The sequence below is a fragment of the Centruroides sculpturatus genome, unplaced genomic scaffold (assembly GCF_000671375.1).
Source record: "Centruroides sculpturatus isolate CEXI.00-Female unplaced genomic scaffold, Cexi_2.0 scaffold359, whole genome shotgun sequence".
Classification (NCBI taxonomy): Eukaryota; Metazoa; Arthropoda; class Arachnida; order Scorpiones; family Buthidae; genus Centruroides; species Centruroides sculpturatus.
The window spans coordinates 240,389-265,372 of NW_019384764.1; the positions used below are offsets into that span (position 1 = coordinate 240,389).

The 24,984-nt window shown below is 28.5% G+C and overlaps 2 protein-coding genes and 2 long non-coding RNA genes across 4 annotated transcripts; 2 read left to right on the forward strand and 2 right to left on the reverse strand.

Moving 5' to 3' along the window:
• Positions 1–52: 52 nt before the first annotated feature.
• Positions 53–9,284, reverse strand: LOC111628860 (ras-like GTP-binding protein YPT1). Its single transcript, XM_023372717.1, has 3 exons — positions 8,915–9,284; positions 8,410–8,545; positions 53–325 (listed from the first exon to the last, which is right to left on the reverse strand). Exons 1-3 carry the CDS (start codon positions 9,121–9,123, stop codon positions 62–64), a joined length of 609 nt encoding a protein of 202 aa, XP_023228485.1. The 5' UTR covers positions 9,124–9,284; the 3' UTR covers positions 53–61.
• A 1,779-nt stretch (positions 9,285–11,063) lies between these two features.
• On the reverse strand, positions 11,064–11,924 carry LOC111628863. The gene is made up of 3 exons (XR_002757242.1): positions 11,750–11,924; positions 11,514–11,680; positions 11,064–11,380 (listed from the first exon to the last, which is right to left on the reverse strand). It is a non-coding gene; the product is annotated as an uncharacterized LOC111628863 (long non-coding RNA).
• Positions 11,925–15,743: 3,819 nt separating this feature from the next.
• LOC111628862 lies at positions 15,744–16,586 on the forward strand. The gene is made up of 3 exons (XR_002757241.1): positions 15,744–15,918; positions 15,988–16,154; positions 16,288–16,586. It is a non-coding gene; the product is annotated as an uncharacterized LOC111628862 (long non-coding RNA).
• Positions 16,587–17,500: 914 nt separating this feature from the next.
• LOC111628888 (NADP-dependent malic enzyme-like) lies at positions 17,501–24,050 on the forward strand. Its single transcript, XM_023372747.1, has 12 exons — positions 17,501–17,563; positions 18,724–19,004; positions 20,299–20,457; positions 20,716–20,841; positions 22,044–22,147; positions 22,218–22,327; positions 22,406–22,503; positions 22,589–22,702; positions 23,088–23,199; positions 23,269–23,411; positions 23,488–23,658; positions 23,728–24,050. The coding sequence occupies exons 2-12, from the start codon at positions 18,885–18,887 to the stop codon at positions 23,974–23,976; spliced, it is 1,506 nt and encodes a 501-aa protein (XP_023228515.1). The 5' UTR covers positions 17,501–17,563; positions 18,724–18,884; the 3' UTR covers positions 23,977–24,050.
• The last annotated feature ends 934 nt before the right edge of the window (positions 24,051–24,984 follow it).

The following is a 24,984-nucleotide window of genomic DNA, read 5'->3' on the forward strand; positions in this document are numbered from 1 at the left end:
ATCTATAATATTCTATAAAATAAAGTTTATAAAAGTTTATTAAATTTTATTTATTTATAAATTAAGTACAGATAGAGCATGTTTTCTGTGGTGGTGGGGTTTTAGGTTTAAGATTTATTTGGCTGAAGTGTGTATCAGGTGTATTTTTAATGGGTACGAATTTTTTATAGATATCTGTAGCCATTGTTACAAATGGTTTTTCCACATTCAAATTGTTTTTAGCAGATGTTTCAAAAAATTTAAAACCATTAACTTTTGCAAACTGTCTTCCTTCTTCTGTAGATACTTCAGGACTATTATTCAAATCAGCTTTGCACCCAACAACCTATGAAATTTTTAAGAATCATTATAAATACAGTATTTAAAATAAACTCAAGCATCTAGCAATTGTTTCCTTTTAAAAAATTTCAAAAATAATTTTAGATAACAAAAGTCAGGAGGAAAAAATAATACTGACATAAATTTTTTTTTTAAATTGGAAAACATCTTTATCATAATGATTACAATTTTGATAAAAATTTATCTGATAGTTTTTGAAATTTAGTTTTTCTTATAAACAGCTTTTCCATGAGTGAAATATATGAAACTTGTACATTAAAAATATATTTAATACAAATTATTTTGTAAGTTACCAGTACGAAAACAGAAATGGCATAACATTTTCAAAATAAGTTAAATGAAGATAATAGCATTTCATTCAGTATAAAACTATACCATGCAGGTTTGATTAGAAATGATTGTCATTATTTTTATCCTTTTAAAATGATACGATTTTTAATATTTCTGGTAATATAAAAATTGTTTAGTTCAGTTGCTTAATGCTAAAGTAGTCTTTATTTGAATGCTGTGATTTTAATAGTAATCAAATGAAAACATATCCGACATACCATGTATCCATTATTATTACAGATGCAATTTAATTTCAAAAATGGACTTTGCTGTAACAAACCCCAGCTCAGCTCGTATTTCCAAATAGGGGAGCTTTACTGTTGTGTAACAATGCATCAAGTATTTTCAACAGGTGTGGAGACATTGCTGATACCTTATTTGACAATACTAAATGAAATTTTCTCCCATAGCAGAATAAATCCTCTGTTCCACCATAGCAGAATAAATCCTCTGTTCCACCATAGCAGAATAAATCCTCCAACAGGCAGTTCCATGTGTTGCATTGCCATATAAGAATAAACCTAAAACCTTTTAATTAATTAAAACCTTTTGGTGCACGTTAGTTGGATTTTTAAAAATCTTTTTCGTCCTTTTGAACTCTAAGATAGGCTTTTTCATGTTTTTTTTTTTTTATCTGACTAAGCATAGGATGTCTGGATGAAGGAGGGGCTCGAGATATTTGGCCTAAGCTATCCATGAATATTTCTGAGGATCCAATACCAAACTGAAAAGCTTTATAATACCCTCGGTGAGATTACATCCTCATTTTTCAAACAAGCTAACTAAACTGAAAAATTTCGGGATTCGAATCTGGTTGTTTTTTACGCTCAATGTTAAATATGAAATTTGATATTTTTTCGTAAATATAAACCGACTAAAATTTTTATTATGTAAGACGGATCATTTTTATAACATTAAGTCTAAATACACATTTTGTGTTTTTATAATAGTTGTTAAATTCAAAAATAAATTAAATGTAGTTTTGAATTTAACGATTACTGTAATTTGTAAATTTTACATCAATGCAGATCTGTATTTAGTCGATAAATTTTTTTAAAATCAGTTTAATTGTATTGATTACGATCGTAAATGTAATAAGTGATAAAGGTGTAGATAAATTCTGAATATTTTAAAATAAACTGTTGCTAGGAGTGCGATTTTTAAACTTGAGTTAAATGCTAAAAAATGAAGATAGATTTATTTTTTAGTTTTAATGGATGACGATCAAATAAATTTCCAAGCATTCTCCAAATATGCGTCAAATAAGAGGCATCTAATGTAATAAAGTTACAATAGTCTCGTTTGAATGCTAGCTCGATGTTTAAATAAAAGTAGACATTTGCAAAAGAATGAAATAATCTTCTTTCGACTATATTATCAGAAATTTGAAATCTCAAAACAAAATGAAAAATAGTATCGGAAAGATTGGTTTACAGCGCTAGCTAATTATTTTCGAAGATTTCTCTTATGATTTTTATCAGTGTTTTCGTTTCTTTCGTCAAGGATATTGTTTATTAACATTTTTGGTATCTAAAATAAACAGCATATTATACCGGTATAGTCTAATATTGCTTACAAAGAATTGTTTTTTCAATTACAAAAATGTAGAGACGTCGCGAAAAGAAAGTTTATGATTGTACCATCGAAGAAGACATTCAGAGATGGAGCTATTATATATACTATCGTATTTCCGTACTCTTATATGTGAAAATCACTTGTTTTACGTTACTGAAACACGTGTTCTGCTTCGCTTATAAGAGCATACCGCGCTCTTACATGTTCTTGCTTACTTCACCTAGGAGTATAAGAGCAGTGCATTGCTGTGTCAATGATCAGGCTAACATGATTTCGTTAATACGGGAAAGTGACTCTTCCAGTTATATGTACTGTACAGTTACCTATTAACGGTGATTTTACCTTAAATTTAGATGTTTTTTACCACTGCAAGTTAGATTTTTTTGTTAGAGTTTACTTACATTATGAAGGTATTGTAATGAAGATGAGACCACTGAGAAGAGCGAAGTTAAGGCTAATGACCATATCAAAGATAGCGAAGATGAATTTAGAAAAGTGAAGAAATGTAAATGTACCGATATAGTAACTATTCAGTAATCTCTATGGTACAATGGTGGACTAGCCCAACGGTGGGCAATCCCCGGCCCGCGGGCCAGCTACGGCCCGCGAGAGGTTTAGAAGAAATTATTAATAAATATTTTTCGATGTAATTCGTCTAGTTTAAATTGAATATTATTTTCTGAAGTGTTGCGGCAGCAATGACAGGAAAAAATAAGGGAGTCATTTCCTTATTCAAACGAAAAATGGGAGAACAGAATTTTTCTAAATTATATCTCATCGCATCATCCATCAAGAAAATCTACGTGCAAAAGCTATTCAATTAGAAAATGTAATGTCTGTTGTATCGCACTACATAGTGCTGTTTATATTGTGTTTAAAGTCACTTAGATTTTACAAATAGGTGAGCCATTCACAGCCCGGCACACGCATTTGTAAAATCTAAGTGACTCATACAACATGGAATTCATATAAAACGGAATAATCAACAGTGTTATGGGGGCGACTGTAGTAATTAATTAATTATTTATTTATTTATTTCGCATTTGCAGACTAAAAATTTACAGGTCACAAGGTGTCAATTAACTACTATGGCCCGCGTAAAAAACGTAAAATTTATTCTTGCCCATGTTATAAAAAAGGTTGCCCACCCTTGGACTAGCCCACTAGAAACTCGAGAATTATTAAGGTACATTTATTAAAACCAATTTTGTTTTTAGTCCTAACAAAAATAAACCTTTGTCGTCCTAAAAGAGGCTAATTGCCTTACGTTTGGCGTTTTGATCGAGACACAAGGGAGCGCCTTGGCAACGTACTCAAAAGCGCCGTAAACTGATTACAATTTTGTGATAAATCTGAACAGATTTTTAAGAAACGGCTCATCAACGGGAATAAAATTTCCCAGCCATAGAAAAATTTGAGAAAATCGGATATTAAACTCGTTAACTTGAAGTCGGGGTGGTTTTTTTTTAATCTCTTCAACTTCCAATTTAACGAGGTTTTATTGTGTGATATACTGTGAAAAGTAATTTCTATACTTGAAATGTTGTGCAACACAATCTATTTTAAGTGGCAATGTGCTTGTCTTATCCTGACGTGACAAAACTGTTTCCTTTTTTGATAATTTTTTTTTCTTTTATTAAATAGTTCAGCATTTCGAATTAAATAACCGAATTTATTGATAAATTCGCTTAAGGTATTTGAAATATTTGTTTTTGGCAAATAGATTTAATGAATGAATAAAAATATTTTTACGTCATAAAATATTGATAAATGTCAATATTTTTTATTACATTACTAATTACTTATTAATATTTATCTTATAAAAACTTTCTCTTTCCTGTGAACGATTGTAGATTTATTAAAAAACAGCACATGATAAGCTCTTCCATAATATCGTTACATATTCTTTAAATTCTACTTAAGTGGTTTTTTTTTTTTTTAAAGTTAAGTATAGAAATAAATAACTTTAAATTCTAAGTCTTTATTCGTATATAATTCTAACCAGTAAACATAATTATAGCAAGCGAATTTTGTCATATTTCTTATTCTATTTTATATCTTATCTTCAGTTTCTTACATCAGCTATTTCTTAAATCTTTAATATAATTATTCACAGAAAAGTGGAACAGTTTTATAAGATACATTTCTCAAAATGTTTTGATGAAAAACGATTTTTATCCATTCATTAATTAAATAGATTTAATGAATATAGATTTTATGAATAATGTCGAGAACTTCTTATTATAAGAAGCTGAAGATAATATATCAGTTTTTTAAAGCACTTTTTAAAATGATTAATCTAATATATCTACAATTGCATAAGGTTACTTAAGTTACCTGCAATAATTCTGAAATCAAAATTATTTAATGCAACCAGTACTTAAATTGATAAAATATATTTGATAACTTACAATTTCCTTTAGATAAAATTACAACTTATTGTATTTAGTGTTTTATAGTATTTAGTTTTCCTAAATACTATAAAACACTGACTGTATAAACTAAGAAATTTTGAACACAAAATTTCTTAGTTTATACAGTCGAGTCCACTTAACACCGGATAACGAACGGAAAGAGCACACTCCGATTTTCTTTCCTGTCTTTTACATTAGTGAAACTCCTGTTAACAGAGCACTGGATAACCGTCCGCATAAGGGTGCACTATTCTAGAGAAGATTTATAAGAGTCTATCTTTAATCACACGGTACAGTGATCGACCAGGGCACGTGGCAACAGAGCTCTCTATACTATAATAGTGAGATTTTGTGAAATCTTCCATTAGTCAGTTTTCTAATATACAGCGCGGATCACATACACCCTCATCTCGAGAGGACGCGAGGCAAGAAGTGATTAACGACTAGATTTCGGAGTTTACACTACTTTAAGGCGGTACTGTACTTATTCGTTTTTATACTGTACAGTACGTGCCATTCGACAATAGTATAACCAGAAAATTTTAAGCAGAATGTTCGCATCTTTTCAGCTAGATCTATGTATTTCTGGATATAAATGAAAATAATGTGACTGGTAAATATACTGTTTTTACTGATTATTCGATAGAATAACAAAATTGATAATGTAAAAATGGAAACCAATATCATGTAAGTGTAGTAAAGTTAACTTTTTGAAGTGTATTGTAAAAGTTACGCAAAGCACCTAAGACACGATAAAGTGGCGCGAATCGAATACCATTAACAATCCTCTGAGTGATCTTGTTACTTCGGATAAGGGAACATAACGCAGCTATCTTGCAGGTGCTCGACTGTACGAAAATTAGGCCTATTTTAAATATATTAAAACATTTAAAATAATTTTAAATTACTAAGTATTTTAAAATAAGTTTTTACTTAGATGACCGCTTGAGGGAAAAAAGCGCGAGAGATTTGAAAATGAAGTTTTATTTTCGTACTTTTTATGAATATAGTGAATCGGGGAAAGAGATCAAATTTTTGTTTTTGATGGAAATGCCAAGTGCAATTTGTTTGTTTTCATGCTTTAAAAGCAAATACTAAATTCTGGAAGCTATTTCAAAAGTACGTACTGGCATAGAACAATAAAAGATTAAGCTCCGTTTTTATTTTCCCGGTTACAATATATAGGCCTTTATAGCAGAAGGAAGTTCGGCGATCGATCAAAAAATGGTTCCCTCCCGAAGATTTTCACATTTTTGGACTCAGGGAACCTCGAAATGCTTCAGGTCCCTTTGAAGTCCAAAAATGTAAAAATTTTGAGGGGGGTCGTTTTTGAATCATATTTTCTCAATGTTAGACTATATATAATAGAGTCGGAAAAGTAAAAATATTAAAAATGAAAAATTAAGATATAGAAAGTAATATACTTTCAATTATTTCTAATTGTTTTCATTTTACAAGAAGCACTTCTAAACGATAAGAGGATGTGATATTGTTTTATCTCAATGAAATTTCTTTCTTTACTTGATAATTTTCGTTTACTTTTAATTTAAAAGTTTCAATTTTAATTTTAGTTTCTTCCCCGGAGTTAGTTTCATATTTACATAAAATTTTCTGAAATTCTATACAGATATTAAGCAAAATAGATTTTTAATACAGAGGCGAAATATAAAACTAATATAGATAATGGCTTCTTTATCTAATGAATAATACCTTGAACAAATTAATTTATAATATTAAAGAAATTTTATAATGTATTTCACAAACAGAAGTTTTCTTTTGTCCTTTTGTAAATAAATTTAATTAATTAAAAAACTTGCACTAGATTATTTTTTTAGTCGTTGGCATATTAGGGCTTTCAAACGATTCGGAAGAAAAAAAGTTTGCAAGAGCACAACATATTTAATTATGAAGGTAATAAAAACTAAAAAAATATCATCAAATGTTTTTTCAGTGTCTGTTTTTATACAGTAAAACAAATAATAATAATAATATAGTAAAATTCTAAATTAAAAATACATAGAATGATGTAATACAAAAAGTTTTTCTGCATTCATATTTTTTATACTAATCCAAACTCTCGTTAATTAATCAGGCTATTATTATGCTAAAGTTAATAATTAGAAACTAAGTAATTTGGCACTAGAGGCATACCTCAGGCGCTATCTCTTATCTAAATTAATGATTATAATAATTTATTAAATAATTTAGAACATTCTGGAATAAATTTTTGATATTTTTCTTTCGTAACATTTATATTTTCTGACTAAATTCTCTTTGAAATGAGCAAAATTAAGTGAATTATTAGCACATGCTGATGAAAATAGTCATTATAAATTTATGTATTCAGCTGAAAGTTATTTACACAACTGGCATAAACTATCAGGAATCATACAATAAACAATCAGTTTTGCGTTGTGCAGCGGGAATACTGAATATTAGGAATATTGTATCGAAATTTTTCAATAGATCTAGGCTCATATATTTTTAAAAAAGCCCTCTTAGTACTCATCCTGTGGGATATGTTCGGTCTGTCTTATTACCCGACTGCACCCATTATGACCCAAATCCACGATGAGTATGGAAAGAAGGCTCTTTTATTGGGGAGAACCAAAAAGAAAATTTTAAAAAAAATCATATGAAGATAAAATATTGTTTTATTGTTGTGAAGTTAAAGTGTATTATTTTTTAATAAGATTCTCCCATTAACTATAAATGAAGGAAATGACTTTAAAAATTCTATTTAGATTACGAAATGTGCATTATTTTTAAATCCATATATAATCGATTTATAATTAGACAGATATTAAACATGACATGTTTAATATTTTTATGACACTGATTAAACTTACGACGACACACGTATTAGATTCTAATCAGTTTGATTATATGACACAATGGAAACATTAAATTTTTCTGTGATAATAATTTATGTTGAATTCCATTTGAAATTAAATGTTAAAAACTTCAAGAAATGTTTTTATATATAGTTATCTATTAAATCAAATCTATTATAGTTATCTATTATTAGTTGTTATATACTTATCTTACAAATTAGTATATAACACAGTAAAACGTGCATAAACCGGAATCGCACGATACCAATTTTTTTTCCGCTTTGGCAGCTTCCGTTTGAACAGTTTAGTGTATTCTTTCTTTTTTTTTTCTTTTTTCCATTTTTAAACTATATCAAGTAAATGCACGCAGTTGCGATCATTTTTATTGTAAAATTGCCAAATGCAAACACGAAGTTTTGCAATCGCAAAGCTTACGTTTAAACATGTTTTACTGTACAGGTATTACATAACTAGCAGACCCCGCCACGCGTTGTTGTGGCTCAAAATGTATCTATTATAAATGTATAACACTTCCCCCGTGGGGGGAAATTTTTCGAAAAAATTCTTCTTAGTGTACATTCTCTTGACGTACCCTATTAAAACGTAATCAAAAACGCAAAAACCCGCATCTAAAATAATATAATAGAAGCCAAGTTCTTCGCGGTAAGTCTTAATTCTGTCTTTCTCCCCCGCGGGGAATATCGAAAAATCCCTTCTTAGTGTACTGTACATTCTGTTGACGTACCCTATTAAAACGCAATCAAAAACGCAAAAACCCGCATCTAAAATCGTATAAATAGAAACAGAGTTCTTTACCGTAAGCCATCTCCCTTCAGTGGGGGGAATTTCGACATGTATATTATATAAAAACACGTGCGTATTCGAATGCNAAAAAAAAAGAAAGAAAATGTTTCAACCTGAAAAATGGGATTATCTGTGTATTTTCTTGCTTGTTTTAACCAGTCCAAAATATGTCGGAAACTAACTCTATCATTGACATCATAAGCAAGGAATACTCCAGATGCCTTGCGATAGTAAGCATGAGATATTGACCTAAAAATGATGATAATCGATGTGTTTTAAAATATATCATGTACAGATTTAAATTATTTATTTATGAAGATAAATATATTTAAAAACACAAACGTACAGTACATATAATGAAAAGTTTAAGAATATGGTAAATAGAAACGAAATTTCTTGATATATTCTAAAATATTATTACGTATTATTTAATATAAACACAATCATTAATATTTTGTATTAAAATATTCAGTTTATTTAATAATCGTATAAATGTTAAAGTATCAGAAAGTTTTTTTTTTTAAATAAAAGTGCATATATTCGAGTTTAAAACAAATCTGATGGAGTCATTAGCTAAAGTAAAACATATAACTATAATAAGCCCGAATAACACTATACCTGAATCTCTCTTGGCCTGCGGTATCCCATATTTGTAAACGTATTTTGACTTTATTTACTTCTACTAGTTTTAAAGCAAAATCGACACCTATCGTAGAATCGTAAGACGGATTATACGTGCCAGTTGTAAAACGTTTAACTAAAGCTGTTTTACCACAAGCGCTATCACCAATGACGATAACTCCAAACTGATGAGTATAGTCGCACATCTTTCTATCTCTGTTGTTGAACAGCGCTATAACAGTTTTGTTAAGTGTTATCTATTGTAATATCTCTGACATAGATAATGGAAGAGCATGACAAACGTGTAAAGTTTATTTCTTAAAATGGGTATTTTCCAAAATCAATAGCTACAAACAATAACATGACATGACTCAGTGTATTCAGCTATTCTTATTGTTTCTGATGTTTACATAATTCTGACTTATTTGTAAAACTTAGCGTAGAAAATATATTAAATGAAAAGTTAAAAATCTTGATTTTAAATCAATTTAAAAATGTAAAATTTATATTTGGGATGTTTACTTTCAAATTATGTGAAGTAAAAAATTTAAGTTTTATTTTCTAATACTTTAAAGTTTCTTTTTTAATTATAATATAATTAAATTTTCTTTTAATTGTTTTAGTGTAATTAAACTAGATATAAATTCTAATTACGTTAAGCACAAAGTTTAAGAAATTAGATTGGAAATTGGAGTTTGACGGAGATAAAGTAAAGATAAATTTCAATTAAATAGAATATATACACATTTGGATATTAATTTTATATTAGATGATAAGCAGAGATTATATTGTAGCTATAAAGTTTAAATAGTTTAAAAATTTAATATATTTTATTATAAAATAAAATTTAATAAATACTTTAATAATTCAAGTAAATAATGTAGTTCTTTAAACAGAACTTCGAATAGTTAAACAAAAGCTATGAATGAATAGTCTTACACGATTACTCACTCATTCATGATGCATGATGCATCCAATGCATTAGACTTAATTCTATGATATTCAAGTCTAATGCAAAATTTTCGGATTTTTGTATAGTTTCTTTTACAAACTCGTATTTTCTAATTTATTTTCATCAATTAGTATTATAAAATCGTGGAATAATGACATAAGAAAATGGCCACTTTTCGGAATACCAATCTATATTTGAATATCTTATCAAAAGTAAAGCCTATGATTATCAAGAAATGCTTAATCATAGGAGTATTAACTCTTATAATTATTTTTCAAGTGGTAAAGTAAGTGAAATTTTAATTAATAAATTGTCACAAAACATTTCTGTCCTTAAACCAAATATAGAGCCATCACAAACCCTATTTGCAAGTTATTATTCTGTGTGGATTTGGGTCTAATGATGGCAAAGTTATTAATATTTAACTAACTGGATGTACTCTACAGAACATTTTAATTATATTTATATATTTTGGAAATTGTAGAAGAAATCACTCAAATATATAGATAAAAGTTTAAGTAGCCTAATTATAATAAATTAAGAGCATAATGGTATGTATTTTATTGTAATTAAACGAATTAAATGAAGATTAAATAGTAATAAGAAAATGAATCTAAATACTTAATAAATAAAATTACTTTTTAAATATCAGAAGGAAAACCTATATTGAAGTTTCCTTTTGCTTTCCCTGGGGAAAACCTTGCTATGTATGTAACATGGAAAGTATTATATTGGAATCATATCAAATTTTATCCTCCAGGATTTTGGCATCTACTGTATTTCGTTTAATATCTCAGGATGGGGTAATGATGAAGAAACGAAATTATGCAGGGATGTAGGAGTATTAGGGGCATTAATAGTATTAAATTTTCGTGTTTAAAGGTTGAGGGAATGAGGAGATAGTGGGAGGTTATGTATATTTCGAATGGGGTCGGACTTAATGAAGATTTTATTCGTTATTAGTATTTACAACGTTTTATAAAACTCATCTCTTCCCTCAAAATTAAGCTTTATGCCATTTTATAATAAATAAGAATATAAAAATAATTTATAATAAAATCTCATAACAGATGGCGCCATACACAATTTTATTCATTATAATTAATAATGTAAAAGTTATTTTTAATAAAATCTCATGAGAGTGGGAAAGTTACGCAACTCGTTGCTGGAATTCTTTTTTTCTTATCTCTTCTTTCGTTTTTCATGTTAATAGTGTAGTGTTTTTACTACTATTGCTTTACTTTTCGTGAAAAACGAACGAGAGAGATCGTAACAAAACTGAGTTTATTGTCTTCCTCGCGTATATGGTACAGTTCTTGACGATGCGGCTAATAAAAGAACAACTAACAGTCAACGATCTTACTGGGTGAGTTCGAACTTGTTCCAGGAAGTGATGATTCGTACACCCGGGGTTCGTTGCTTGTTTTTTTACGACGGTTAATCTTTTAATACTAGTTTATTTTATTTTAACATTCACCTCGGATGAAAAGTCGGGAAAGTACAAAGGATAACTGCGAATTTTATCGAAGTTTCATCAGAGTTTATATATTTTTAATATAATTTAAGTAAAATGTTTTGTTTTGTACTTTATTTACCCGTATTATTATTATTATTATTAAAATAGTTTCAAATTGTGAGACTCACCAATAATTTAAATTTTCATAAAGAAAATAAACCTATATCCAAATATCCCTTGTAAAACACAGTAGTTACGTTCGGAAAAAGTGCCGTGCTATATGAAACAAGAGACTAATGCAAAACATGGAATTCGGTTCCAAAAGTTAATACAAGTATACTATTGTTTTTCATTACTAAAAGAAATACATTAATTAAAGCAATCAATAAATAAATAACAATCACAATTAAAAGTATAGTATTACGTGTTAACATTAATTTTCTTTTTACGTAATATCGTAATTTTCTGATCTTTTCTGTTGATCTTAATCAGAAATATCAACAACAACTTCATTTTCTTTTATTTTCATCATAAAATTTTTATGAGTGACAAAATAAAAATAGAAATGTTATTCATCGAAAATTTGTTCTAGCGGGTCGCTTTTGTTCAGTCGAGTACCGAGCGACTTTTTTTTCCAGATTTTGTGTTCGAATACCGAATTGTTCGAGTACCGAGATACCGCCTTTCGTTCGCCATCTTCAATGCGAAATAAACCATATAAACTGATGTAAAATTTAACAACAAGAACAGTCATTTTTATTCTTCAAACTATTTATATTATTATAAATAATTTTAAGAATAAAATAAAATATTATTTATAAATTTATATTAGCTGTAGCCTATAATAAATTATGTAAAAAATGTTTTTTTTATTTATGTTTAAATTCACTAAGGTACTGTAATAAGAGGCTTAAAAGATCGGTCCGTATTACCTCGGATAATTTGGCTTATACTGTATATATTGTGAAATAATATGTTTTATTCTTAAGAATTTTATCATTTTGTCACAAACTTGGCAAAACATTATATTGATTATGTAAAAAACTAAGCCAATTTTGTTTGACCTAACTAAAATCTCATATAATAAACGGGCTATAAATGACCTATTGAGAAATCTCTTTCGAATGAAAAATGATAAACTAAAATATCTTTCAAATATACTATAAGAAAGATGAGATAAACATTTTTTGAATGAAATATTCGAATTGTACTTCGAAAATGTTAGCTAAACATAAAAATACGATACATTTCGCACGTAAACTTAATTAGAGAATGAATATTATGGCTTAAGTTAGTGAGTTAGTTAATTTTGAATAGTGCAGTATTTGACACCATTCAAAATTAAGCATATCGTGATAAAAGATACATTAAGTAATTTCATTAAGATATTATTCTCAATCTTCTATTAATTATTTATTTTAATTAAGAATTATACTAACCATAGTCACCTAGATACCTACCAGGCCGGAACCTAATATATAGTGATGTAACAAGAGGAGCGCATATTGTAAATAGTTATTCCTGTCCAAAACTCTATATTTTGAAAAGCAAAGTTCATGTTTTGTTAACATTATTTGGTAATATAATTTAAATAGCTCCAGATTTATTAAAATGTCAAAAACTATTGAAATTTCAGCTTATGTACTGTACTGTACTTAGGTTATTTTATAAAATTTAATATCACATTTCTATCAGTAAATTGTCATAAATATTGAAGGCCTAGAAATTACTTATCTTGATCTTCCTTCTTGTGTTATGACAAAGAAATGACAAAAAGTTCCTATCTTGAGGCAGCACAAACAAGATTGATGGCCGAACGGCCAAGCGGTCAAGATGACAGCCTGCCGCTCTTGGGAATCCAGAATCGAATCCGGACGGGTCGAAATTTTTCACGAGGTGATACATCCGGATATGTTGGGTCCCGGTCCCTCACCACCCGGCTGCCCCATTGTGGGCCTGGCCGAATCCATAATGGGCTTGCTAAAAAGAATGCCCACAGAACGGAAAGAGTTAAAATATATATTGCTTTTATTTAGTGTGGCAGCTGGTAGAAAAATAAATTGTATAAAAAACGTAAATCTAAATGATCATATTTCAAGTCGGCAAATTGTTCAATTTTAATCACACAGTCAAAGAAAAGAAATAATACTTCCCCGAGACGTTCCGATTCAAAATGGCGTCGAAATACAATGAAGAAAAGTCGGAATTTCTGGAGATTTCTTCTTCGAGACAATGTCCAATAGTAGGAAAAAATAACAATTGGAAATAATTGTTAGATAAATGTGACGTCTCATGCATATTACGTAGAAATTTCTACGTCAAGGCATTAAACTACTACTACAGATGTCCAATATTATGTATAATTTTCAAAGATTTACCAGTTTATTGCGACGATTAATTCAGAAATTAATAAATACACGAATTAGAAATTTATATCAATGTCAAATAATTGACTGATATAAATTTCTAATTCGTGTATTTATTAATTTCTGAATTAATCGTTTTTTAATATAATAAAGATGGGGAAATAACCTTTTTAATATAACATAGCAGGTTGTGAGATGTCAATTATTTGACATTGATATAAATTTCTAATTCGTGTATTTATTAATTTCTGAATTAATCGTCGCAATAAACTGGTAAATCTTTGAAAATTATACATAATATTGGACATCTGTAGTAGTAGTTTAATGCCTTGACGTAGAAATTTCTACGTAATATGCATGAGACGTCACATTTATCTAACAATTATTTCCAATTGTTATTTTTTCCTACTATTGGACATTGTCTCGAAGAAGAAATCTCCAAAAATTCCGACTTTTCTTCATTGTATTTCGACGCCATTTTGAATCGGAACGTCTCGGGGAAGTATTATTTCTTTTCTTTGACTGTGTGATTAAAATTGAACAATTTGCCGACTTGAAATATGATCATTTAGATTTACGTTTTTTATACAATTTATTTTTCTACCAGCTGCCACACTAAATAAAAGCAATATATATTTTAACTCTTTCCATTCTGTGGGCATTCTTTTTAGCAAGCCCATTATGGATTCGGCCAGGCCCACAATGGGGCAGCCGGGTGGTGAGGGACCGGGACCCAACATATCCGGATGTATCACCTCGTGAAAAATTTCGACCCGTCCGGATTCGATTCTGGATTCCCAAGAGCGGCAGGCTGTCATCTTGACCGCTTGGCCGTTCGGCCATCAATCTTGTTTGTGCTGCCTCAAGATAGGAACTTTTTGTCATTTCTTTGTCATAACACAAGAAGGAAGATCAAGATAAGTAATTTCTAGGCCTTCAATATTTATGACAATTTACTGATAGAAATGTGATATTAAATTTTATAAAATAACCTAAGTACAGTACAGTACATAAGCTGAAATTTCAATAGTTTTTGACATTTTAATAAATCTGGAGCTATTTAAATTATATTACCAAATAATGTTAACAAAACATGAACTTTGCTTTTCAAAATATAGAGTTTTGGACAGGAATAACTATTTACAATATGCGCTCCTCTTGTTACATCACTATATATTAGGTTCCGGCCTGGTAGGTATCTAGGTGACTATGGTTAGTATAATTCTTAATTAAAATAAATAATTAATAGAAGATTGAGAATAATATCTTAATGAAATTACTTAATGTATCTTTTATCACGATATGCTTAATTTTGAATGGTGTCAAATACTGCACTATTCAAAATTAACTAACTCACTAACTTAAGCCATAATATTCATTCTCTAATTAAGTTTACGTGCGAAATGTATCGTATTTTTATGTTTAGCTAACATTTTCGAAGTACAATTCGAATATTTCATTCAAAAAATGTTTATCTCATCTTTCTTATAGTATATTTGAAAGATATTTTAGTTTATCATTTTTCATTCGAAAGAGATTTCTCAATAGGTCATTTATAGCCCGTTTATTATATGAGATTTTAGTTAGGTCAAACAAAATTGGCTTAGTTTTTTACATAATCAATATAATGTTTTGCCAAGTTTGTGACAAAATGATAAAATTCTTAAGAATAAAACATATTATTTCACAATATATACAGTATAAGCCAAATTATCCGAGGTAATACGGACCGATCTTTTAAGCCTCTTATTACAGTACCTTAGTGAATTTAAACATAAATAAAAAAAACATTTTTTACATAATTTATTATAGGCTACAGCTAATATAAATTTATAAATAATATTTTATTTTATTCTTAAAATTATTTATAATAATATAAATAGTTTGAAGAATAAAAATGACTGTTCTTGTTGTTAAATTTTACATCAGTTTATATGGTTTATTTCGCATTGAAGATGGCGAACGAAAGGCGGTATCTCGGTACTCGAACAATTCGGTATTCGAACACAAAATCTGGAAAAAAAAGTCGCTCGGTACTCGACTGAACAAAAGCGACCCGCTAGAACAAATTTTCGATGAATAACATTTCTATTTTTATTTTGTCACTCATAAAAATTTTATGATGAAAATAAAAGAAAATGAAGTTGTTGTTGATATTTCTGATTAAGATCAACAGAAAAGATCAGAAAATTACGATATTACGTAAAAAGAAAATTAATGTTAACACGTAATACTATACTTTTAATTGTGATTGTTATTTATTTATTGATTGCTTTAATTAATGTATTTCTTTTAGTAATGAAAAACAATAGTATACTTGTATTAACTTTTGGAACCGAATTCCATGTTTTGCATTAGTCTCTTGTTTCATATAGCACGGCACTTTTTCCGAACGTAACTACTGTGTTTTACAAGGGATATTTGGATATAGGTTTATTTTCTTTATGAAAATTTAAATTATTGGTGAGTCTCACAATTTGAAACTATTTTAATAATAATAATAATAATACGGGTAAATAAAGTACAAAACAAAACATTTTACTTAAATTATATTAAAAATATATAAACTCTGATGAAACTTCGATAAAATTCGCAGTTATCCTTTGTACTTTCCCGACTTTTCATCCGAGGTGAATGTTAAAATAAAATAAACTAGTATTAAAAGATTAACCGTCGTAAAAAAACAAGCAACGAACCCCGGGTGTACGAATCATCACTTCCTGGAACAAGTTCGAACTCACCCAGTAAGATCGTTGACTGTTAGTTGTTCTTTTATTAGCCGCATCGTCAAGAACTGTACCATATACGCGAGGAAGACAATAAACTCAGTTTTGTTACGATCTCTCTCGTTCGTTTTTCACGAAAAGTAAAGCAATAGTAGTAAAAACACTACACTATTAACATGAAAAACGAAAGAAGAGATAAGAAAAAAAGAATTCCAGCAACGAGTTGCGTAACTTTCCCACTCTCATGAGATTTTATTAAAAATAACTTTTACATTATTAATTATAATGAATAAAATTGTGTATGGCGCCATCTGTTATGAGATTTTATTATAAATTATTTTTATATTCTTATTTATTATAAAATGGCATAAAGCTTAATTTTGAGGGAAGAGATGAGTTTTATAAAACGTTGTAAATACTAATAACGAATAAAATCTTCATTAAGTCCGACCCCATNGCTCTATATAATTTGAAATTAATGATAAAAAATATATTAACCCGATTAAAAATGGTGTTTTCATTTTATAAGATTTTAAGTTATTTAAAACTACTTTTTACCATTTATTTTAGCATTTCGGAACAAATTATTTCTTTAAACAAGGTAATAATTATTTATTTATAACGTAAAATTGGTATATTAGGCTAAATCGTAATATAATTAAAAATTACTTTTATATTAACAGAATTTATATATATAAAGTTGTATTTTATACTGTATAAGGTAATTTAAATTGTGTTCCGAAGAAATTTATATATATTTTTTTTAATCTAAGGGGATCTTTTTGTTATAGGCCTGTCTTGAATTCTATTAAGCCCACAAATGAGATAGTTGGATGATGAGTAGAGTCGTAAGATTGGTATGGAGGCCTGCATATAACGGGTTCTTTTTGCCTTTAACTAGTTCTTTTTATCGTTTTTTATCGAATAAAACATATAATAATTCTTTATTAATAAATCGCAGTCTAATTAATTTTCGTTAATATAAGTAACACGAATTTATAGAAGAAACTATTACAGTCTCCTAAGCTTTCTCGGGATTTGAGGAAAATTTCCAGCTCTCCCTCTAAACGGTCCTGGCGGTGAGGAATGGGGCACGACATTGTACCTCGGATATGTCGGGCCCCAGAAAATTCATTAGGTACACAGGTACTGTAACAGAAATTTCCTTTACCTGAGAACCCAAGTCCCTTCGGAGGGGGCAAAATATTGATATTAAAAATATATAAAGATAATTTTAGTAAATTTCGATTTTTTAAATTAATTATTATTAATATATATATACGTGTATAGAATTTTTCACATAAGTTAAACTTATGTAAAATATTATACAAATAATAATAATAATGATAAATAATAATAATAATAAATGTTAAAAATAACAGTCGATCTTTATGAATTTATCACGTGATTGAAAGCATCAAATATTTTTTAATGCTAAACCATGTTATATTAAGTTTATTTTTTATAAATTAATATTATTTAATAATTTTTTAACATTTTTAATCAATTACATAACACGTATCTTATAAAAGACAGTAAGCGTTTTTAGCAGAGGATCATCTGTTCATCACGTGATGTCGCCATTCAGCTCGTGTTCGGTTGAGCAATGCGTTTTTATCAATGGCGTATATCTGTGTCAAAAACAAAGAAAGTCTATTGTTAGGGAGTGCATTCCTCCTCAGAAATAAGGTTAATTGTAAAAATTACATTTTGAGATTCAGCCATGTCAGATCATTTTTAATGTGGATGGAAGTCATTTTCAGTTCACATGACCTCTTATTACATAGTTCCGGTCACTGAACACTGAGATTTTAAGTTGTTTTTTAAAGTCTTTTATTATTTAAAAATTAAAAAAATAATAATAAAACAAGTACAAAATTCAACAGGAAATATAATAAAGAAAAAATTAAATGTCTTCTGTATTAAAAAATTAGAATAATTTTATATAAATTTTCAATTTGACGATACGTGGCACCATCTGGCGATAATTATATTAACTAATTTATAGACGTATACTGTTTTTTTAATAATTTTACGCGAAATAACCAAAAATAATACGTGTTTTAAATAATTAAAAATAATATAAATAAAACCTCACAATAATAAACGTTTTTTTCATCGATAATTATTTATAGAATGGGATGTTTGCTTAAGCGAGTGTTACAACCTTAACCTCATTAAATAAACATTATGTAAATTTATCATATAGAAAATTTATAAATATAATATATATTTATAATATTAACTGTTTATATATGACTCATTAACACAGTTAGAGTTTTTTTCCCCCTCCTTTTCTGCGTAAGGTTATCTTCACGTGAAAGACTTTTAATGATCAGATCCGAACTGTCGTCTTAACACAAGCGGAGTTTCCTTTTGATCACGAGTTAAATCAAACACAGCAACTCGCTTCTCGCAAGGTATATCGGGATTGTTTCTTGGACTTGGCTGTCATTCTTGCTTCGCCATGGGACTGAACAATCAAAAAATGCAATGCGAATGCAAATCAGCACAGATTAAAAGTAAAAAACCTATCGAAAATGCTCACCCATTGACTATATATATCAGGGATCCGAAAGTATGTAAGGTAAGTTTTTAACTCCGTTTTTCTTTCATTAAGTTTGTGTATTTATGTTACGTATCTAAAGCCGATTATAAATACAAAAAGCTTGAAGTAAATTACAAGATTGAAATATATATATATATATATATAAATTCAATTTCTAATTATTTAACTTTTTTAAAAACACGTTAGATATTTAATATTTCGCATCCGTCGTCGTTGGTAAGCTTTGCTTAATCGGTCATGCAGTGTTTTTTGATCTGGAGCATTTTTATAGAGTTTATGCTCTGTTTGATTTGCTGTTTTCGGGTGAAAGTAATTATTTGTCAGAATGTCGTGTAAATTTTAATTCTTCATTTGGCGTTTATAGGTCATGAACAGAACATATAAAACTAACCGGTTTCACCAAGTGGTAAGCATCGACAGGTACTAACATAGTATTCAAGGTAGCTTATTAAAAATGTTTTATAAAATATTAATGGCGATGGGTAAATAAATAAATTTAAAAAAGAAAAAACATTCTGATTGACAGGTGTATTTAATTATTTTCCAAAATAAATACAAACTGTTAGATTTTTATTGATGTTAGTAACATGATCCATATCAATTAACCTATATAGTCTGGTAAAGCTTTTCTTAAGAGATAAGGGAAATAATTTCGAATAAAATATTTATAAGGATTAAAATTGATCTTTTTTTAGATTAAATAAAGCGTGTAGTATTATTAAGACTTCATAATACTTTATGTATTCTTCTATTAAATGTGGTTTATGGAGCATAGCAGATATAAGTTCATCGGGCTCTTATCGATTAACATTAACCTTCTATTGTCACCAGCGTTTGATCTTGAATAAGAATCCATATTTATATATTACTGCTTAACAATTATAAAAAAAATTTATGATATATTGTCAAGACATAGAGTCGTTTTTAATTTGACGGTATATAAATGTTTCTTGTACTTGTTTTAACTACTTTTAAACCGAATTGTTATAAGTATCCGGTAGATAATGAGTTTCCCAATTGAATTGTACTATACATTTTCTTTTTTAAGGTATTCAAGGTTATCGAAAACTTAAGTTTATATAAAACCGTGAAGGTCAAACTCGATTTTGAAAATAAGGATCTATTTTCACTTTCAATATTTTAATTTATACGTGTTTTGTATATCTGTAGGATTTTACACGGGAAATTACGCATTCCGGGACTTTTCTTGTATTGCATAACTGCAAATATTTATCCTGTTTCGTCTTCTTTATAAACTTTTTATTGCAAATATAAGTTATATATATATATATATATAAATTATATTTTATAGGGCCTGGCTTATACAGGAAGAGAAAGAGAAGTTTTAAAATTGAGAGGACTTCTACCTCCAGCTGTTAGAAGTTCAGAATTACAAGTAAAAGCGGTTTTAGAAAACTTAAAAGGTTACGAGAATGATCTATCTCGATATCTATATTTGAGGCAACTTCAGGTACTGAATTATACTTAACAAATACTGAATTATTTATTTTGAAGTGTTATTTTAAGATAAATAAAATAGGATTAAAAAAAAACAAAATTTTTTTTTCCAGAAATAATTATATACCTTGACAAATTCGACCACACCTCTTATCAATGTTTTCTCTTTAATAATATTATATTTTTAGAAGATACTTAATCTTTGAACTATACTTTGAACTATTCACTTTCAGACTTTATATTTTTATTACATACATTTATTATTTTTTAGGATGACAACGAAAGATTATTTTATCGCGTCTTATGTGAGCATACCGATTTGTTAATGCCTATAGTATATACCCCTACAGTTGGATTGGCATGCTTAAAATACAGTGTTCTGTTTGAAAGACCAAGGTAATAATAAATATTATAAATCTATAATAATAAAAAATAGTAGTGGATTTTATCACTTTATTGTAATAACTAACCGTAAATTTTCGAAATAATTGCGTAAGCGTTATATCTCAATATCCGCTTGAATGTTTTCATTTTAATATATTAACATTATTTCACTCCAGGAAATTTTAACAATGACTTTTTTTTTTATCCTTGTACAAATAGTGATTTGTTTTATATGCAATAATAATTGACATAACTTTTAGGTAAANTAAATAGTTTAAAAATTTAATATATTTTATTATAAAATAAAATTTAATAAATACTTTAATAATTCAAGTAAATAATGTAGTTCTTTAAACAGAACTTCGAATAGTTAAACAAAAGCTATGAATGAATAGTCTTACACGATTACTCACTCATTCATGATGCATGATGCATCCAATGCATTAGACTTAATTCTATGATATTCAAGTCTAATGCAAAATTTTCGGATTTTTGTATAGTTTCTTTTACAAACTCGTATTTTCTAATTTATTTTCATCAATTAGTATTATAAAATCGTGGAATAATGACATAAGAAAATGGCCACTTTTCGGAATACCAATCTATATTTGAATATCTTATCAAAAGTAAAGCTTATGATTATCAAGAAATGCTTAATCATAGGAGTATTAACTCTTATAATTATTTTCCAAGTGGTAAAGTAAGTAAAATTTTAATTAATAAATTGTCACAAAACATTTCTGTCCTTAAACCAAATATAGAGCCATCACAAACCCTATTTGCAAGTTATTATTCTGTGTGGATTTGGGTCTAATGATGGCAAAGTTATTAATATTTAACTAACTGGATGTACTCTACAGAACATTTTAATTATATTTATATATTTTGGAAATTGTAGAAGAAATCACTCAAATATATAGATAAAAGTTTAAGTAGCCTAATTATAATAAATTAAGAGCATAATGGTATGTATTTTATTGTAATTAAACGAATTAAATGAAGATTAAATAGTAATAAGAAAATGAATCTAAATACTTAATAAATAAAATTACTTTTTAAATATCAGAAGGAAAACCTATATTGAAGTTTCCTTTTGCTTTCCCTGGGGAAAACCTTGCTATGTATGTAACATGGAAAGTATTATATTGGAATCATATCAAATTTTATCCTCCAGGATTTTGGCATCTACTGTNTTTTTATTTTTTTATAAAATAGGGATTACTTGCAGATCCTTTTTATATTGGTCTTAAACAGAAAAGGGTTAGGGGACCAGAATATGACGATTTTATAGAAGAGTTTATGGAAGCTATAGTCAAAAAGTATTACATATTTTGTTTTTATAATTATAAATATCATAAACATATATAAATTATAAGTGTTTTTCAATAGATTTGGTCGATTCTGTTTAATACAATTCGAAGATTTCGGTAACAGTAATGCATTCAGATTACTAGAAAAATACAAGTATCATTATTGTACTTTTAACGATGATATTCAAGGTGTGTAGAACAAAATTCGAAGAATTTCGTATAAAGATTTATTTAAGAATGATTCATGTATTTAAATATTTCTCTTAGGTACAGCTTCCGTCGCTGTTGCGGGTATTATTGCAAGTTTAAAAATAACAGGAAAAAAATTATCACAGAACATATTTTTATTTCAGGGTGCTGGTGAAGTACGTTTGGCTATTTTATTTATATTTATAATAATAATAATAACGTTGTTATTATTTTAAAAAATTATTTATTTCTGTAAAATAGGCAGCGCTGGGAACTGCCGATCTACTAGTTATGGCTATGGATCAAGAAGGTCTATCGAAAGACGAGGCTACTAGTCGAATTTGGATGATAGATTCTAAGGGTCTCATCGTTAAGGTATACCTAATTAATATTTCAATTGTATATATTATTCAAATGTTTAAAGATAAATTCGTTCACTTGGCTAAATGACAAATTCCCAAAAGGTAAATTTGCTCAAAATAGGTCAAGGAAGATTAAAATCTTTATTAAGTCTGCTCGTAAATGTAAGAAAATTAATTTTTATCGTATTTTACATCAAATAAACTCGATTTATTTTATGTTTTAGTTTCGAACAGCACTTTCTGATTTATTTTCTAATTTTATTTACGGTTATTTTGTGTGTTTATTGAACAATTACCTTGCTGTGTTATAGTTCACAAAATTGATTGCAGATGGCGCTAAAGGTTTAAGTAAAAGAAAATATTTTATTAATTTTTTTTTTTAATTATTTGTTTCATAGAATCGTCCAAGCGGTGGCATAAATGCACATAAAGGGAAATATGCCAAAGAATGTCATCCAATACAAAATTTAGAAGAAATAGTTAAATTTGTTAAGCCAACCGTTTTAATAGGTATTTTTGCATTTATTATACAATTTATTATTTATAATAATAAGTATTAAGAATTTCGTTTATAAACAGGCGTTTCAGCCCAAAAAGGTGTTTTCACACCGGCTGTATTGAAAGCCATGGCTTCCATGTCAGATCATCCTGTAGTATTTGCATTGAGTAACCCGACCGATAAAGCAGAGTGTACAGCAGAGGAAGCGTACACTTACACAGAAGTAATTCTCGTTGAATAAAACTAACGAATTTTGTACAATATAAACCTGAAATAATTAATAATTTTTTTTTGGATAGGGTAAATGTGTTTTCGCTAGCGGTAGTCCCTTTCCTCCTTTCACCTACCAGGGTAAAACTTATCATCCTGGACAAGGAAACAACGCTTACATATTTCCTGGAATGGCTCTTGCAGTTACAGGTTGCGGCGTACATCACATTAATGACGAATCCTTTCTGGTAGCAGCTAAGGTAAGAGTAATTTATTACCGTATTACCGAATAGTTTGTATTTTGACTAACAGCTGGCGCTACCTTCTAGGCTCTGGCTAACCAGGTGACCAAAGAGCATATTTCAGAAGGTCGTGTATATCCTCCCCTCCAGTCTATACGTGATGTATCGCTTAACATCGCTGCAAAACTAGCTCAATATTTTTATGTGGAGAGTATGGCCACTTACAGACCGGAACCGGAAGATAAAGTTAGTTTCTTAAAGGGCAAACAATACGATTACAATTACGTAGGTTATAGTAACCGCCACATCAACCTGAATGGCTTATTTAGTCAGTAATGTAGTATAGAAATAATCTGATTTTTGTTACCTTTTTTTCTATGTTTATAAAATAAATAAATCAAATATTTTAATTCTATTATTTCAATTTTAACATTGACACAATTAATAAGATCAGGTGTGACGTTCACACCGTCTGCAAGAAAAACAAAACTCAATAAAGCCGCACTCTAGTATAGTTAGGGGATCAAAACAGATTGAAAGTTCGTTCCACTTCAAGTAAAAACGGAACGGGTCCGAGATCTAGAGAACCCAATGAATCACCTGTGTTACCAGTCACGTGTTGTTGAGTGGTTGAACACTGATCCTATCCCTCCTGACGTAACTACAACAACATCCACAGATGTATATGTTCAGGGAATTCTTGTAAAGTGAATGCACTTTATCCCATTGTACTTCATATCAAATTGTGTCGTGTTTGTTACTTTATGGAAACGCATTTTTTTAAAATTCATACATTAATTTAATACATTTTTAACTTTCGAAGATTTAAAATTTCTTTAATTAGATTTATAAATGTAATGTATATACTGTATATAATTTCTGATTATGTTTTAAACCTAATGAAACACATTTGAAAAGGGTGTAAACAGGTTTACCTCGTTAGCATTGCCTTGCAAAATAAACAATCACCAAAAATACAAGTAACGTAACCCTTTTTTGAGAGAGTAATAATACTCTCTTTAGGATTAAATCTATTTATGTCGACTTTGTACTTCGTAAACACATGAAAGAAGGATTAAACTTGCGAGTTTCATTGCTAATCTTTTTTGTTTAGAACTAATGGAACTGTTTACAATAAAATAAATAGCACGATGAACTCTCGGAATCTAAATTGTTGAATTACTAACCACTGAAATAACGAAGAAAATCAGTACAGTACACCAAATACAAATAGTTCTTGTGTTTTTTTAAAAATCAGTAACACAATCGTACTTAGATTTGAACGTAAATCTTCGTTTAAAAATCTTAAATAATTTATTTTATAATTTAAATACGGTAGAAACA

Excerpts from the sequence above, each read along its gene's own strand:
- LOC111628888 (XM_023372747.1), top strand. The coding sequence starts at position 18,885 with ATGGGACTGAACAATCAAAAAATGCAATGCGAATGCAAATCAGCACAG. Across the intron at positions 22,504-22,588 it reads TATTTCAGGGTGCTGGTGAA|GCAGCGCTGGGAACTGCCGA; the intron begins GTACGTTTGGCT and ends TCTGTAAAATAG. Across the intron at positions 23,412-23,487 it reads AAGCGTACACTTACACAGAA|GGTAAATGTGTTTTCGCTAG; the intron begins GTAATTCTCGTT and ends TTTTTTGGATAG.
- LOC111628860 (XM_023372717.1), bottom strand. The coding sequence starts at position 9,123 with ATGTGCGACTATACTCATCAGTTTGGAGTTATCGTCATTGGTGATAGC. Across the intron at positions 8,546-8,914 it reads GCAGGCCAAGAGAGATTCAG|GTCAATATCTCATGCTTACT; the intron begins GTATAGTGTTAT and ends CATCATTTTTAG. Across the intron at positions 326-8,409 it reads CAGATAATCCCATTTTTCAG|GTTGTTGGGTGCAAAGCTGA; the intron begins GTTGAAACATTT and ends AAAATTTCATAG.